General features: G+C 38.7%; 2 protein-coding genes across 3 annotated transcripts in view; both read left to right on the forward strand.

Moving 5' to 3' along the window:
• Nucleotides 1-15,928, forward strand: part of UGGT2 (UDP-glucose glycoprotein glucosyltransferase 2) — a 586,709-nt gene that overhangs the window by 274,192 nt on the left and 296,589 nt on the right. The gene's annotated exons all lie outside the window — the stretch shown is intronic.
• LOC113219496 (dnaJ homolog subfamily C member 3) overlaps nucleotides 1-15,928 on the forward strand; it is a 107,774-nt gene that overhangs the window by 42,475 nt on the left and 49,371 nt on the right. For both annotated transcript variants that reach the window (XM_026446591.2, XM_026446595.1), the window contains exons 3-4: nucleotides 1,884-2,008; nucleotides 3,790-3,864. In XM_026446591.2, coding sequence (XP_026302376.1) covers nucleotides 1,884-2,008; nucleotides 3,790-3,864 — 200 coding nt within the window. The remainder of the gene's footprint in view (nucleotides 1-1,883; nucleotides 2,009-3,789; nucleotides 3,865-15,928) is intronic.

Here is a 15,928-nt window from a genome sequence, read left to right on the forward strand (position 1 = left end):
CCAGTCATCCACTGACGGACTTTGGGCTTGTTTCTGTGTTTGTCCTATTGTGAATAATACTGCTATGAACATGTGTGTTTGAATACATATTTGACCCTTGCTTTTATTTCTTTGGTGTATATACACAGTAGCAGAATTACTGGACCACATGGTAATTTTACATTTAATTTTTTGAGAAATCATCTTACTGTTTTCCACAGTGGCCATACCATTTTACATCCCACCAACAGTGCACAGGTGCTCCAATTTCTCCACACCTTGCGAACACTTGTTATTTTATCTTTTTATTTTTCATAATGGCCATCCTAATGGATGTGAACTGGTATCTCAATGTGGGTTTTTTTTTTTTTTGGTTTTGCTTTTTTAGTTTTTATTAGTTTAGTTTTTATTGCTTTTTGTTCCCCCATGCAGATCAGTATGGTTTTGATTTGCATTTTCCTAATGATTTGTGATTTGTGATGGAGAGCGTCTTTTCATGTGCTCATTGGCCATTTGTATGTCTACTTTCATGTTTGTTTGTATAGCCTATTCTCTTTTTCTGACCCACCTTCCCCTGGCATTTTCAATGCCGTTAACAACTGTTTACAACCATAATTTTGAATGATTATGGACTGTCCTGCCATATAGATTCTCCTATTGTAATTTTTCCAAATGACAAAAGCTTTAGGAGTATAACTTTTGGGGAGTTTAATTGTGTATCTTACGATGATGAACACCTGAGTAGGTAAATCTTTTATTTTTAAAAGATTGATGGCCGGCTTTTGTCAAGGTTAGTTTTAGAATTCTTTATATACTTATATTTCCAAATTGCGTTTTAGAAGGATTGTTCTGCAAAAGATTTGCTTCTGATTGAATCCACTCTTTTCTCTACTTTGTAGGTGCTAATAAGCAGAGTAAAATTAGCTCAGAAACCTAATTCATCTTTCTGCTTTCCTTACAAATCTTAACTTTTCTAGTCCCTTTCTCTAGTCTCTCTCATTTCTGTTCTCCTCCTTTGTCCTTGTACCTTGATTTCTTCACCTCCATTCTAGGTGGAGTTTGTGAGGGAGCAGAGATTATACATTCAATATATCAATTTAGTTAGAGGTTTATACATTTCTAAAACCCTGTACACTAATGTTCGTAGTCCACATTCTTAGTATTTCACTTAGGAAAATCTCCACAGAGACAAACTGAATTGCATACTTATAAAAGTTATGAGTTGAGGCTGGGTGCAGTGGCTCATGCCTGTAATCCCAGCACTTTGAGTAGCTGAGGTAGGAGGGTTGCTGGAGCCAGGAGTTCAAGACCAGCTTGGGCAACATGGTGAGACTCTCTACAAAAAATTAAAAAAAAAAAAAAAATTAGCTGGCTGTGGTGGAATACACCTGTTGTCCCAGTCTCTCAGAAGGCTGAGGTGGCAGGATTGCTTGAGCGTGGGAGGTCAAGGCTGCAGAGGGCCATGATCATGCCACTGCACTCCAGCCTGGGTGACAGAGACCTTGTCCCCCACACCCCCAATAAAAAGGTTATAAGTTGAATATAGTTAATATTCTAGACCAGGGGTTTGTGAACTGTTTTTCTAAAGGGCTAGACAAGTTATTTTCAGCTTTGCAGCCACAGTCTTATATTTTTCTTTTGTTCTTTCTTTTTTTGGGCAACTTTTAAGAACTGTAAAAAACATTCCTAACTGAGGTCTGCGGGTTGGATGTGACTCGGGCTATAGTTGGCTGACCCCTATTCTAGGTCTATTTGTACTGATCTTGCTCGGCAACATGACTCCTTTTTGATGATGAGATTCTTAATGTCCGTATTAGTAGAGTTGTGAGTGCTGATACTGTCCAGGTGATTTTTTTTTTTTAATTTTTGAATAAATGACTAAGAGGTAATATTTTAATTTTCAGATGGTGACCCTGATAACTATATTGCTTATTATCGGAGGGCTACTGTCTTTTTAGCTATGGGTAAATCAAAAGCTGCACTTCCTGATTTAACTAAAGTGATTCAATTGAAGATGGACTTTACTGCAGTAAGTATATCTAAACTTTCTTTAAAGGGGAACTTAACAGAACTTGGGGAGAGTTAATTTGTTTCATAAGGTGAGGACTGGCATGCTAGACATAGCTGGAAGAGATCAAAGCTACAGTGATATAGCAGACTGAGAAACGAGAAATTCAAAGTCCCTAGAATCAAACATCAGTGTGAAAGAGAACAGTGGGTACATTAGATGTTTTTTTTTTCGGAAGTCTGGCAGTGATGTCAGCTTTGTGGTTTAGAAAGACAAATCTGTATGGAGGATAGAGTGTGAGGCAAGATGTGAGGCTGAGACATGAGGTGATGAAGAGGCTGAATTAAGAGGCTATCAGGTGACTGATGGCAGTTCTACTTAAGGCTGTACCAGGAAGAGTAAAGTGGGGATTACTTAATTGGGCTATGATTTGTGGTGACAATAAAATGCTAAATTAGCAGAGACATCCCCTGGAACCAATCCGCAAGCTTCAGGCATGGAGAAACTTGTAGCCTAGTAGGAAATTCTGATGATTGGCAGGTCACCATAAAGGTTGTGATAGACATGTGAACAGGGAGGGACTCATGAGGTAGAACTCAGGTGGGGCTTTCAGAGGCAGAATTGACAACCACTGACCAATTAGATGATTTCAGAATTAATTTGATAACCATTTATTATTTATTTCCTACTGTATTTCGAGAAGGATTTGAGATAACTGATTAGATATGGGGTGAATGTTTGATTTGAGATATTACTAATATTTAAGATGGAATTCCAAATATTTTTCAGATTTATCTTACACAGCTAAGCAAGCACAACCTTTCACAAAGGTTAAATGGCTCATTTTCTTAGTATTATGATAGCTGAAATGGCTTTTTATGATAGTTTAATCTTGCTTTTTATTGTATTGATAAATTTAACAGGGTTAGGAAAATTTTATGTACTGTAAAAGTAATGTATATAGGGTTAAGTGGAATATTGATGTGGCTTCATTGGTCATACAGAGTTGGTATTCTTGAAAGAAATGGGATTATACAGATTAGAAGAAGAGGAATATCAGATGAAGGGGGAGAAACTGATGCATGTTAAAAGGGAAGAGGCTTTGGTAAAGTCCCAACATACGCAACTTTTATTGTAGGGCAAAAAGTATTTTTAAAAATTGAGATATAATTTATATGCCATCAGACTTACCTTTAAAAGTATTCAGTGGTTTTTAGTATATTCACAAGTTGTGCAGTGGTCACCACTAGCTACTTGTAAGATCTTTTATCAACCCCCAAAGAAACCCTGTACCTATTAGCGGTCACTCCCCATTGCTCCCCTAGCTCCTGGCAACCACTTAAACATTTGTTTCATATAATATAACATCGTATACTGTTTGGCCTTTTGTGTCTGACTTCTTTCACTTAGCGTAATGTTTTCAAGGTTCGTTCATGTAGCACATGTCAATATGTCATTCCTTTTTATGGCTGAATACTATTGTATGGATATATTTGTATATTGATTTAGTTGATGGGAATTTGGTTATTTCCACTTTTTGGCTATCATTGTGATCATACATGTACAACGTTTTGTGTGGACATGTTTTCGGTTTTCTTGGCTAGAAAGTATTTTTAAGGAAGCATACTTTAAGAAAAATTATACAAATTCATTGGTTCCAGGAATTATTCTTGGTGTCAAGTCAGATGTGCAGTTGGAAAAATAAATATTAATAATTTGTTTATTTAGCTTTATTCTTAGTGTTTAAAAAGATTTAGAAATCTATAATATTCAAGATAATTCCCCGCCCCCTTTTTTTCTAGGCAAGATTACAGAGAGGTCACTTATTACTCAAACAAGGAAAACTTGATGAAGCAGAAGATGATTTTAAAAAAGTGGTAAGTTCAATTTGTATTTGACTCTAGGAAGATGTTATTTTGAGAGAACATATTGGACCTTTTTTATATTATGACAGTTAATAGTAATTTTATAGCTAAGAGTCAATAGTCTTAGACAGTAAGTAAATAGAGAATATAGAGAATAGCCTGATTTATGTATTTAAGAATCGCAAATCCTGAATTACTATTTGATGGCAGACATCAAAGAATCCTGTTAACAGTTGGAAGGTAAAGCGTACCCAGTAGATACATAATCTTTGGTTTTTTTTTTTTTTTTTTTTTTTTTTGAGACGGAGTCTCACTGTGTCACCCAGGCTGGGGTGTAGTGGTGCGATCTTGGCTCACTGCAACCTCCGCCTCCTGGGTTCAAGCAATTCTCCTGCCTCAGCCTCCCGATTAGCTGGGATTACAGGCATGCGCCACCAAGCCTGGCTAACTTTTATTGTATTTTTAGTAGACATGGGGGTTTCACCATATTGGCCAGGCTGGTCTCGAACTCCTGACCTTGTGCTCCACCCACCTCAACCTCCCAAAGTGCTGGGATTACAGGCGTGAGCCACCGCGCCCGGCCCTAGATGCATAATCTTAACTCAGTTTACACAGCTTGCTTGTTCTCTGCTTTGTCCACTATGAGAATCTAAAGATGTCAGCTGAGCTGCTTTTAAAGCCCTTGTTAATCCTTACTGGGCTTTGGATCTATCCTTTTGGAGACCTTCATTTGATTTGAGAGGAGTAATGAAACAGATTCTTAAGGAATTTTGCAGTCATCCATTATGGCTGCTTTACAAAGTGTAAAGTGCTTTGGATTTGTTAGGAATGTTACAGATGTTGTGTCATTGAAGGGGGTATATACTAAAAAATGATTTGGTTAGAGACAGCTGGTCTTTTTATGCCCTCATTTGGCTTGTTCTAAAGACTAGCATTTTTGTTTTACATGGGTTTGTTCCTGGAGTGGTCTAGAAAGGGTATAAAGCCACTGTTTATTACTTGCATTTTTTATAGTTTATATTGCATTTTTATAGTTACTGTGATGATAACCGCTATGAAAAGAAAACTAAAATTTCTAACATTATCATAACCCTTGTTACCACACTCTGTCATCTGTGGATAAATCAAAAAACATTTAATTGTATTGGATCAGAAACTGCCTTGTGGTCGCAATAAAATTAGCTATCATTTTCTTTTTATCTGATCTCTCCTCCTATTTGGGAAGACGCTTGAGAGCAGGCTCAAGGCCGGGTGGTGGGAGGTGATAGTGCCGGAGTAACCTTTCCCTAGCCCAGGACTTTGTTCAAAGAAGGTGTTGCATAAACATTTGTCAAGTGGATGAATGAATTATAAAACATGAGAATGTGTTTCGGCTTCTAGCAGATGCTTAAATCTGTTACTTAGATTTTTTTTTTCCAATTAAACTGTAGAGTAGTCTTAGCAATAATTTAGGATATAGTTTTAGCACAAATTAATCCTTATTAAGCATTGGATGTATGCTTCTGGATAACTGAGATCTTGGTACCTTGGATAGGCCTTGGGTTAATGTCTTTTCGGTGATCAATATTAAAACTTCTAAGAAATAAGAAGGTGGACTCTCACAAACTTTCTGCTTTTTGGATTGCTCTTTGGCAGTCATACTTCTGCTAGTGTGTTCTTAAAACTGCTCTTACTATTGTTACAGGGATTCTTCCATGAGAATGTATATCTGTATTGAATAATCTTTTAGTTTTAATTGGAATTTTTATTGAGATAATTGTAGATTTTCATGCAGTGGTAAGAAATAATACAAAGAGATTACAGGTACCATTTACCCAGTTTCCTCCAATAACAAAGTTGTTTTTATATCTATGAATTTATCTATAGTGTAAAACTATAGCACTGTATCACAACCAGGATATTGACACTGATACAATTTATCAATCTATTCAGATTTCTTCAGTTTTAGTAGTATTCATTTCTTCGTTGCATGTATTCCATATACTTTATCATATGTGTTGGTTCATGTACCTACCACCATAGTCAAGACACTGACTTGGTGTTCTCTTACCCTGGGATCCTTCCTGTTACCCTTTATAACCATGCCAGTTTCCATCCCACGCTGCTCTGGCCCCCTAGTCATACTTTCTGGCATCCACTAATTTGATACTCATTTCTTAAATTTTGACATTTCTAAAATCTTACATAACTGGAATCAAATGTTATACAGCCTTTTAGAATTGACTCTTTTTACTCAGCATAGTTTTCTGGAGATTTATCTAGATTTTTACATATCCCACTTAGTTTGTTCCTTTTAGCTGCTGATGGACATTTGGGTTGTTTCCATTTCTTGACTATTGCAAATAAAGCTGCCATGAACATTCTTGTACAGATGTTTGTGTGAACATGAATTTTTGTTATCCCTGGGATAAATTGTCCAGGAGTGCAGTTACTGGGTTGTATGGTTATTGCATGTTTATTTTGTAAGAAAGCACCAAATTGCTTTCCAGAGTGACTGTACCATATTTCATTCCTCTGCGTTCTTGCTGGCATTTGGTATTGTCATTATTTTTTATTTGGGCCATTCTGGTAGGTGTGTTGCTATATTGTGGTTTTAATTTGGATTTCCCTGATTACTAATGATGTTGAACATTGTTTCCTGTGCTTATTTGCCATCTGTAAGTCCTTTTCAGTGAAATGTCTGTTCATGTTTTCTGCCCATGTTCTAATTGGCTTGTTTGCTTTTTTATTGTTGTGTTTTAAATGTCCTTTATATATTTTAGATACTTTGTTGGATATGTGATTTGCAAATATTTTCCCTCAGTTTGAAGCTTTTCCTTTCATCCTTTTCACAGGGTGTTTTGTAGAAGAAAATGTCTAATTTTTAAATTAATACATAATATTTGTGTATATTTATGTATTTATGAGGAATATGTGATGCTTTATTATATGCATAGACTGTGTGATGATCAGGTCAGGGTGTTCAGAATATCCATCACTGAATATTTTTCATTTCTGTGTGTTGGGAACATTTCATGTCCTCTCTTCCAGCTATTTTGAAATAGTATATTGTTAACTACCCTACTTTGCTATTAAGCATTACCTCTTATTCCTCTTCGCTGTGTTTGTACCCATTAACCTGTCTTCATCCCCGCATCCCACTGACACACCCTTTCCAGTCTCTAATGTCTATCGTGTCTATCATCCTACTCTCTAACTCTATGAAATTAACTTTTTTTTTTTCTCCCACATATATATGAGGACATGCAATGTTTGTCTTTCTGTGCCTGGCTTATATTTCACTAATAACCTCCAGTTTCATCCATGTGGCTGCATATGAACATGATTTTAGTTCTTTTTTATGGCCAGGTAGTATCCCATTCTCGTTCATTCATTCTCTCACTGTCTCTCTCTTTCTCTCTCTCCCCTTCTCCCCCCTCCCTCCCCTCCCCTCCCCGTCGTCCTCCCCCCCCTCTCTCTCTCTCCCTCTCTCCCCATCCTTCTCCCTCCCCCTCCCCCTCTCTCCACACACACCCCCCCCATACTTACTTTATTAATTCATCTGTAGATGGGCACATGTGGTATGATTCCATATCTTTACTATTGGGAATAGCGCTGCAATAAACACGAGGGTACAGGTATCCCGTTGATGTACTGATTTTGACTGTGTGGTAGCTCTGTTTTTAGTTTTCTGATAAATCTCCATGCTGTTTCACACAGTGGCTGTACTGATTTACATTCCTGCCAACAGTGTATGAGAGTTCCTTTTCTCTGCATTCTTGCCAGCATCCGTTATGTTTTGTCTTTTTATGGTAGCCGTTCTCACTGGGTGAGGTGTTCTCATTATTGCTTTGATTTGCATTTCCCTGATGATTAGTGATGTTGAACATTTTTTTCATATAGCTGTTGGCTATTTGTATGCCTTTTGAGAAATGTCTGTTTATGTCCTTTGCCCATTTTTAAATGGGATTTTTTGTTTTCTTACTGTTGACTTCTTTCAGTTCCTTGTATATTCTGTATATTAGCCGCTTGTTGGATGAATAGTTTGTATGTATTTTCTCTAGTCAACAACTTGTCTGTCCACTCTGTTGATTATGTCTTTTGCTATGCAGAGGCTTATTATTTTTACATTTTGAGTTGGGGTCTCTGTCACCTATGCTGGAATACAGTGGCATGATCATGGCTTACTGCAGCCTCAGATTCCTGGGCTCAAGTGATCCCTCTGCCTCAACCCCCCGAGTAACTGAGACTACAGGTGTGCATCACTAGGCCTGGCTAATTTTAAAACATTTTTTGTAGAGACGGGATCGTGCTATGTTACCCAGGCTAGTCTTAAACTCCTGGCCTCAAGTGATCCTCCCACTTTGGCCTCCCACAGTGGTAGGTTTACAGGTGTGAGCCACCATTCCCAGCCCAGAAGCTTTTTAGTTTAATATAATACCATTTGTTTATTTTTTTCTCGCTTGTGCATTTGAGATCTTGGCCATAAAAACTTTGCCTAGACCAATGTCTTAAAGCGTTTTCCCCATGTGTTCTTCTAGTAGCTTTATCATTTTAGGTCTTACGTTTTAAGTCTTTAAGGCATTTGTGTTGATTTTTGTACTTAGAGACAGGGATCCAGTTTCAATCTGCCGCATATAGATATCCAGTTTTCACAGCACCATTTATTGAAGAGGGTGTCTGTCCTCTCCCCAATATATGTTCTCAGCCCCTTTGTTAAAAATCAGTTGCTGTAAGTACATGGATTTATTTCTGGGTTCTCTAATCTGTTCCATTGATGTATGTGTCTGGTTTTATACCAGTACCATGCTGTTTTGGTCACTATAGCCTTGTAATATACTTTGAAGTCAGGTAGCCTGATGCCTCCTTGTTCTTTTTGCTCAGGATTGCTTTGGCTATTCAGGCTCTGTTTTGGTTTCATATGAATTGTATGATTTTTTTTCTATTTCTGTGAAAAAATCCTTCACAGAAGGATATCACAGATATCCTTGAATCTGTAGATTGCTTTGGGTAGTATGGTCATTTTAACAATGTTAATTCTGATTTGTGAGCATAGGATGTCTTACCATTTGTTTTTGTCTTTTTACATTTCTTTCATTAGTATTTTGTAGTTTTCTTTGTAGAAGTCTTCAAATTCCTTGGTTAAATTTTCTCCTGGGAATTGTATTTTTATTATTGCTATTGTGAATGGGATTGCCTTCTTAATTTCTTTTTAACTGATTTCATTATTGGTGTATAGAGATGCTATTGATTTTTGTATGTTGATTTTGTATCCTGAAACTTTACTGAATGAAAAAAAAAATAATTCTGAGAGTTTATTTTGGAGTCTTGTTTTTTCTAAATATAAGATCATGCCATCTGCAAAGAGGGACAATTTGGCTTCATGTTTTTGAATTTGGATGCCTTTTATTTCTCCCTCTTGAGTGACTGGTCTGCCTAGGAATCCTAGTACTACACTGAGTAGGAGTGGTGAAGGTGTGCATCTTTGTCTTGTTTCAGTTCTTAGAGGAAAGGCTTTCAATTTTTCCCCATTTGCTATGATGTTAACTTTGGATTTGTCATAATGGTCTTTATTTTGCTGAGATATGTTCCTTCTATGCCTAGTTTGTTTAGAGTTTTTGTCCTGAGGGGGGCTTTGAATTTTATCAGATGCTTTTACTGTATCTTTTGAGATAATTGTATGGTTTTTACCCTTTGTTTTGTCCGTATATTGTATCACATATTGATTTCTAAATGTTGAACCATTCTTATGTCTCTGGGATAGATCCCACTTGATCATGGTGTCTTATGTTTTCTGGTTTCGTTTTTGTTTGAGACAGGGTCTTCCTGTGTTGCCCAGGCTGGAGTGCAGTGGTACAGACATGACTCACTGCAGCCTCAACCTACTGGGCTCAAGTGATCCTCTGGCCTGAGCCTCCTGATTAGCTGGGACCACAGGTGTGCACCGCCATGCCTGGCTAATTTTTTTTTTGAGACTGGGTCGCACTTTGTTGCACAGGCTGGTCTCAAACTCCTGGGCTTAAGAGATCCTTCCACCTTGGCCTCCCAAAGTGCCAAGATTATAGGCATCAGCCACTGCACCCAGCCGGTGTCTTACCTTTTTGTCATGCTATTGGATTCAGTTTGCTAGTATTTCATTGAGGATGTTTCCATCTGTGTTCATCAAAGACATTGGCCTGTAGTTTTCTTTCTTTCTTTCTTGTGTCCTTGTCTGGTTTTGGTTTCAAGGTAATTCTGGCCTCATAGAATGAGTTCGGGAGAATTGCCACCACTTCAGTTTTTGTAATAATTTGAGGAGAGTTGGTATTATTTCTCCTTTATACGTTTGGAAGAATTTGGCAATAATCCATCCAGTCCTGGGCTTCTCTTTGTTGGGAGACTTTTTAATTACTGATTTAATCTTGTTACTGGTCTGTTCAGGTTTTCTGTTTCTTCCTGGTTCAGCCTTGGTAGGTTGTAGGTTTCCAGGAATTTATCATTTCCTCTAGATTTTCCAGTTTGTTATTAGATAGCTGCTAATAATAGTCTTTGGGGGATTTTTTATATTTCTTGGGTATGAGTTACAATATTTCCTTTTTGTTTCTGATTTTGATTATTTGGGCCTTTTCTCGTTTTTTCTTGGTTAATCTAGCCTGTGGTTTATCAATTTGTTTATCTTCTCATAAAACCAACTCTTTGTTTCTTTGATCCCTTGCATTGTTTTTTTAGTCTCAATTTCATTTAGTTCTGCTGTGATCTTTATTATTTTTTTCTTCTACTAATTTTGGGTTTGTTCTTCCTTTTCTGGTTCCTTGTGATGCATGTTAGATTGTTTATTTGAAATCTTTTTTTTTTTTTGATACATGTGTTTATTGCTACAAAGTTTTCTCTTAGCACTGCTTTGGCTGTATTCCATAGGTTTTGGTATGTTGTATTTCCATTTTCGTTTGTTTCAAAAAATTTTTTTTATTTCCATCTTGATTTCTTGACCCAGTTTTCATGTATTTGTATAGTTTCCAAAGTTCCTCTTGGTATTAATTTCTAGTTTTATTCCAATGTGGTCTGAGAAAGTACTTACATGATTTTGATATTTAAAAATTTGTTGATACTTGTTTTATGGCCTAATATACATCTGTCCTTGAGAATGTTGCATATGCTAATGAGCAGAATGTATATTCTACTGTTTTAGGGTAAAATGTTCTGTGAATGTCTGTTAAGTCTGTTTACTCTAAAGTTCAGTTATAGCCAACTTTTTTTGTTGATTTTCTGTCTATATGATCTATGTAATGCTGAGAGTGGGGTATTAAAGTCCCCCACTATCATTATCTTGGAAACTGTCTTTCCTTTTATATCTAGTAATATTTGCCTTAACATATGTGGGTGCTCCAGTGTTGGGTACATATATATTTAGAATTGTTATATCCTCTTGCTGAACTGATCTGTTTATTATTATGTAATGACTTTTGTCTTTTTGTTTTTTGTGAGACAGTCTTGCTCTGTCACCTAGGCTGGAGTGCAGTGGTGCAATCTCAGCTCACTGCAACCTCCACCTCCTGGGTTCAAGCAATTCTCCTGCTTCAGCCTGCCGGGTAGCTGGGACTGCAGGCACATACCACCACACCCAGCTAATTTTTGTGTTTTTAGTAGAAATGGGGTCTTGCCATTTTGGCCAGGCTGATCTCGAACTTATTACCTCAGGTGATCCGCAAAGTGCTGGGATTACATGTGTGAGCCACCATGCCTGGCCTTTTTTTTTTTTTTTTTTTAACGGTTCTTTCTTAAACCATTAAATACGTTTTATCTAAATATAGCTATTCCTGTTTGCTTTAGGTTTCCATTTGCATGGAAGGTCTTCTGTCCCTTTACTTTCAGTCTTCATGTGTCTTTACAGGTGAAGTGAGTTTCTTGTAAGCACCATATAGTTAGATCCATTTTCAAAAAATCCATTCAATCAATCTTTTAAGAAGAAAATTTAATCTGTTTAACCTTGAAAAGTTATTACTGATAGGTGAGATTTCATTCTGGTCATATTGTTTAGTGTTTTCTGGATGTTTTGTATATCCTTTGTTCATTTGTTTTTCTCTTACTGTTTATCTTTTTGGTTTGGTGGTTTTCTGTAGTGGTAACATTGGAGTCCTTTCTCATTTGTGTGTTTGCTCTACCAGTGAGTTTTATACAGAGTGTTTTCATGATGGTAGATATTGTCCTTTTGCATCTAGGTTTAGGACTCCCTTAAGCATTTCTTTTTTTTTTTTTTTTGAGAGGGAGTCTCGCTCTGTCGCCCAGGCTGGAGTGCAGTGGCCGGATCTCAGCTCACTGCAAGCTCCGCCTCCCGGGTTCTCGCCATTCTCCTGCCTCAGCCTCCCGAGTAGCTGGGACTACAGGCGCCCGCCACCTCGCCCAGCTAGTTTTTTGTATTTTTTAGTAGAGACGGGGTTTCACCGTGTTAGCCAGGATGGTCTTGATCTCCTGACCTCGTGATCCGCCCGTCTCGGCCTCCCAAAGTGCTGGGATTACAGGCTTGAGCCACCGCACCCGGCCAAGCATTTCTTATAGAATTGAAATGCTATAAGGTAATGAATCTGTCTGGGAAAGACTTTATTTTTCTCCTTCATTTATGAAGTATAACTTTGCTGGGTGTAATATTCTTGGTTGACAGTTTTCTCTTAGCACTTTGAGTATATCATTCCATTCCCTGCAGGCCAGTAAGGTTTCTACTGAGAAATAATCCCCTGTTAGTCCAATGCAGTTTCCCTTATAAGTGACTAGATGTTTTTATCTTCTGTTTTCAGAACTTTCTCCTTGTTTTTGACTTTTGACAGTTTGACTATTATGTGCCATGGAGAAGTCCTTTTTGAACTGTGTCTATTTTGGGTTATCTGAGCTTTCTGTCTATCGATACCTAAATCTTTTGCTAGACTTGGGATGTTTTCAGCTATCGTTTTGTTACGTAAGTTTTTTATTACTGTGGTTTTCTCTTCACCTTCTGTGACAACAAAAATTCAAATATTTGGTTACTTTATGGTGTTCTGTATGTCATATAAGCTTGTTTATTCTTTTTCATTCTTTTTTGTTTTTTTTTCTGTTTGGCTTATTTCAAAGGACCTGTCTTCAAGTTCTGAAATTGTTTGTTCTGCTTGCTGTAGTCTATTGTTGAAGCTCTTAAATGTATTTTAAAATTTCATTAAGTGAATTCTTTAGTTCCAGTATTTCTGTTTGATTCTTTTTAAAAATGATATGTATCTCTTTTATACATTTTTCATTCATATGCTGGATTGTTTTTCTAATTTCTTTGTATTGTCTATCTCTGTTCTCATATATCTCACTGAACTTTTTTACTGTCATATTGAATCCCTTTTCTGGCATTTCACGCATTTCTTTTTCGTTGGAATCTGTTGCTGGAGAGTTATTGTTTTCTTTTGGAGGTGTCGTATTTCATTGCTTTTTCATATTTAAGTTCTCATGTTGATATTTGTGCATCTCTTAATAATGTAACTGTCATTTCTTCAAATTTTTTGGATTTGCTCTTGTAGGAGAGGACTTTCTCCTTAAGATGTATTTATGGTTTTGGTTGGGTAGGGCACTTCGGCTTTGATTCTTGGTGTGTGTAGTAGTATAGTATCCATATAATTTGCCTGACTGTAATCAGTGTCAGTGGTGTCTGTGATTTCTTAAGTGGCTTAAGATACAATTGTTACTGGAAGCTGTTTTGTAGTTTTGCAGGGGATGGGGATGCCAGATAGGCCAGTTCTTGGGCCCCAGTGAGGGCAGTGGCAGGCCAAACATGCGTAACTTAGTACTCTAAGGTGGCATATACTGGCATTTATGTTAGTGGGTCCAACCAAGAATTAGTGGACCAATTCTTGGGCCTCCAGGTGGCCTACTTTGGTACAGGGAATGGCAGCAGTGGACTGGACAGGTGGGCGGGTCCTTGGGTCCCTGGGCAGCAGTTGTGGTCTGGGCAATGACAGTAGCAGTGGTGGGACAACCCTTTGGATCGTAGCTGGTCTGAGGTGGTCTTGGCGATGGCTACACTGTGCTGAGTGGGCAGTCCCAGGCCACAGGTGGTGTGTCCTGGTGTGTGCCACTGTGGTGGTATGGCAGGCTGGGTGGGCTCACCCTCAAGCTCCAGGAAGGAGTGCATCAGGCACCAATGGGGATAGACTGGGCAGATAAATTCCCAGGCCCCAGGATAGGGTGCTTGGGCACTTGGGCAGAGGCAGAGGTAGTGAACCATGCCAGGCAGAACTATCCTCAGCCCCCCACCCGGTGATGTGTACAGGTTCTGGCTGTGGTGGGTAAGGGAGGGGTGATCCCCAGACTTTCAGTGAAGTGCTTGGGTGGGGGCAGCAGTGGCTGTGCTGCAGTCCTGCTACTGGGTAAGGCGGGGATTTTTTCAGTGCCAGCAGCTGTAGGCAGGTGGCTGGGGAGCACACACTTTGTCCCTAGGTGGCAGCTGCTGGCAAGAGAGCCTGTGCTCAGTACATTTTAAAATGTGTAGCAATCTTGCTCCTGGGGTGGGGGGCTTGCTGCTAATGGCTTGTGCTTGGCTGTGCTGGGAGCAGCCAGCTGCAGTGACATCTGCAGGTGGGGGGATGTCAGTGGGGCACAATGGATGTGGAGATGCAGAAACTGTTGGGTGGGCCCCAGGGCCGGATGCGGCCTGGTAAGGGCTGTATTCTCACAGGGGCACCATGTTGTAGGTGCATAGGACTTGGAAGGTGTGTAGGATCCAGTGTGATCTCCTTTGCAGCAATGCCATCATGCAGTCTTCACGCAACAGGTTACTTTCAGGGCCCACAAGGGTTGACAGGCGCTCCAGCTAGGATTGGAGGAGTCCACAGTGGGAATGTGGACTGCTGGAGATCACTTACTTACTCTTTACCCGCATTTGGAGCCTCTTTGGGCTCTTATCCCAGCCAAGCAGGCTGCCTTACTTCTCCCTTCTTCCTCTTCTTAGGTGTTTCCTGTCACTTCTCTGTTGGGACTCCAGTGTTCTCTCCTAGATGATCTATACTTGCTATTTTGTTTCTTCCTGGTGAAGAAGGTGGCTTTCAGATACCTCTTATCAGCCATCTTTGAATGCATTCCTCAGTCTTTAAATTTGATGAAGTTCAATTTGTTGATTTTTGTTTTTACTTCTGTAGACTGTGCTTTTGGTGTCATGTCTAAGAAGTATTCACTAAGCCCTAGGATCTAAAACTTTTCTCATATCTTCTAAAAGTTGTATGGTTTTATGTTTTACTTTTAAGCCCATAGTCTATTTGAGTTAATTGTTGTATGACGGTATGAGGTTTAGGTCGAAATACATTTGTTTTGCCTTTAGGTATCAGATTCCTTCAGCACCATATTTTGAAAAGGCTTTCTTTCTTTCATTGAATTGCTTTTGCACCTTATTCAAAAATCAGTTGACTGTACTTTTATGGGACTATTTCTAGGATATTTATTCCAATCCTTTAATGTATGTGTCTGTCCCTTTGTCATTCCTGCACTCTGTTATTACTATAGCTAGATAGTATTAAAATAAAAATTTTTGAGAATTTAAACTTAGCAGAGTTTATTTGAGCAAAGAATAATCAATGAAGTCATCACTCCTCACAACCAGAAAAGAGTCAGAGAGCTGGGCTCTGCAATGTGGGCAGTGAGTACTTATAGACAGAAAACGGAAGTGAGGTACAGAAATCGTTTGATTGGTTACAGCTAGGCCTTTGCCTTATTTGGATATGGTCTGGTCAGTTACCTGCCTGTGATTCGTAGCAGCTTGGCTGCTTATGATTGGCCGAGACACCACTGTTATTACCTTCTTAAGTTAGATTTTCAGTTTAAGTTAGGTTGTAGTTCATTAAGTGGAAACTGAAAGTATGGAGACGGCCTCAGGCCAGTGGCCTCCTGCTTATTGATTAATTGACTGATTGAGATAGAATCTTGCCTTCTCACCCAGGCTGGAGTGCAGTGGCGTGATCTCAGCTCACTGCAGCCTCTGCCTCCTGGGTTCAAGCTATTCTCCTGTCTCAGTCTCCCTAGTGACTGGGATCATAGGCACCCGCTACCACGCCTGGCTAATTTTTTGTGTTTTTAGTGGAAATGGGGTTTTGTCATGTTGGCCAGGCTAGTGTTG

The sequence above is a fragment of the Piliocolobus tephrosceles genome, chromosome X (genome assembly GCF_002776525.5).
Source record: "Piliocolobus tephrosceles isolate RC106 chromosome X, ASM277652v3, whole genome shotgun sequence".
Taxonomy (NCBI): domain Eukaryota; kingdom Metazoa; phylum Chordata; class Mammalia; order Primates; family Cercopithecidae; genus Piliocolobus; species Piliocolobus tephrosceles.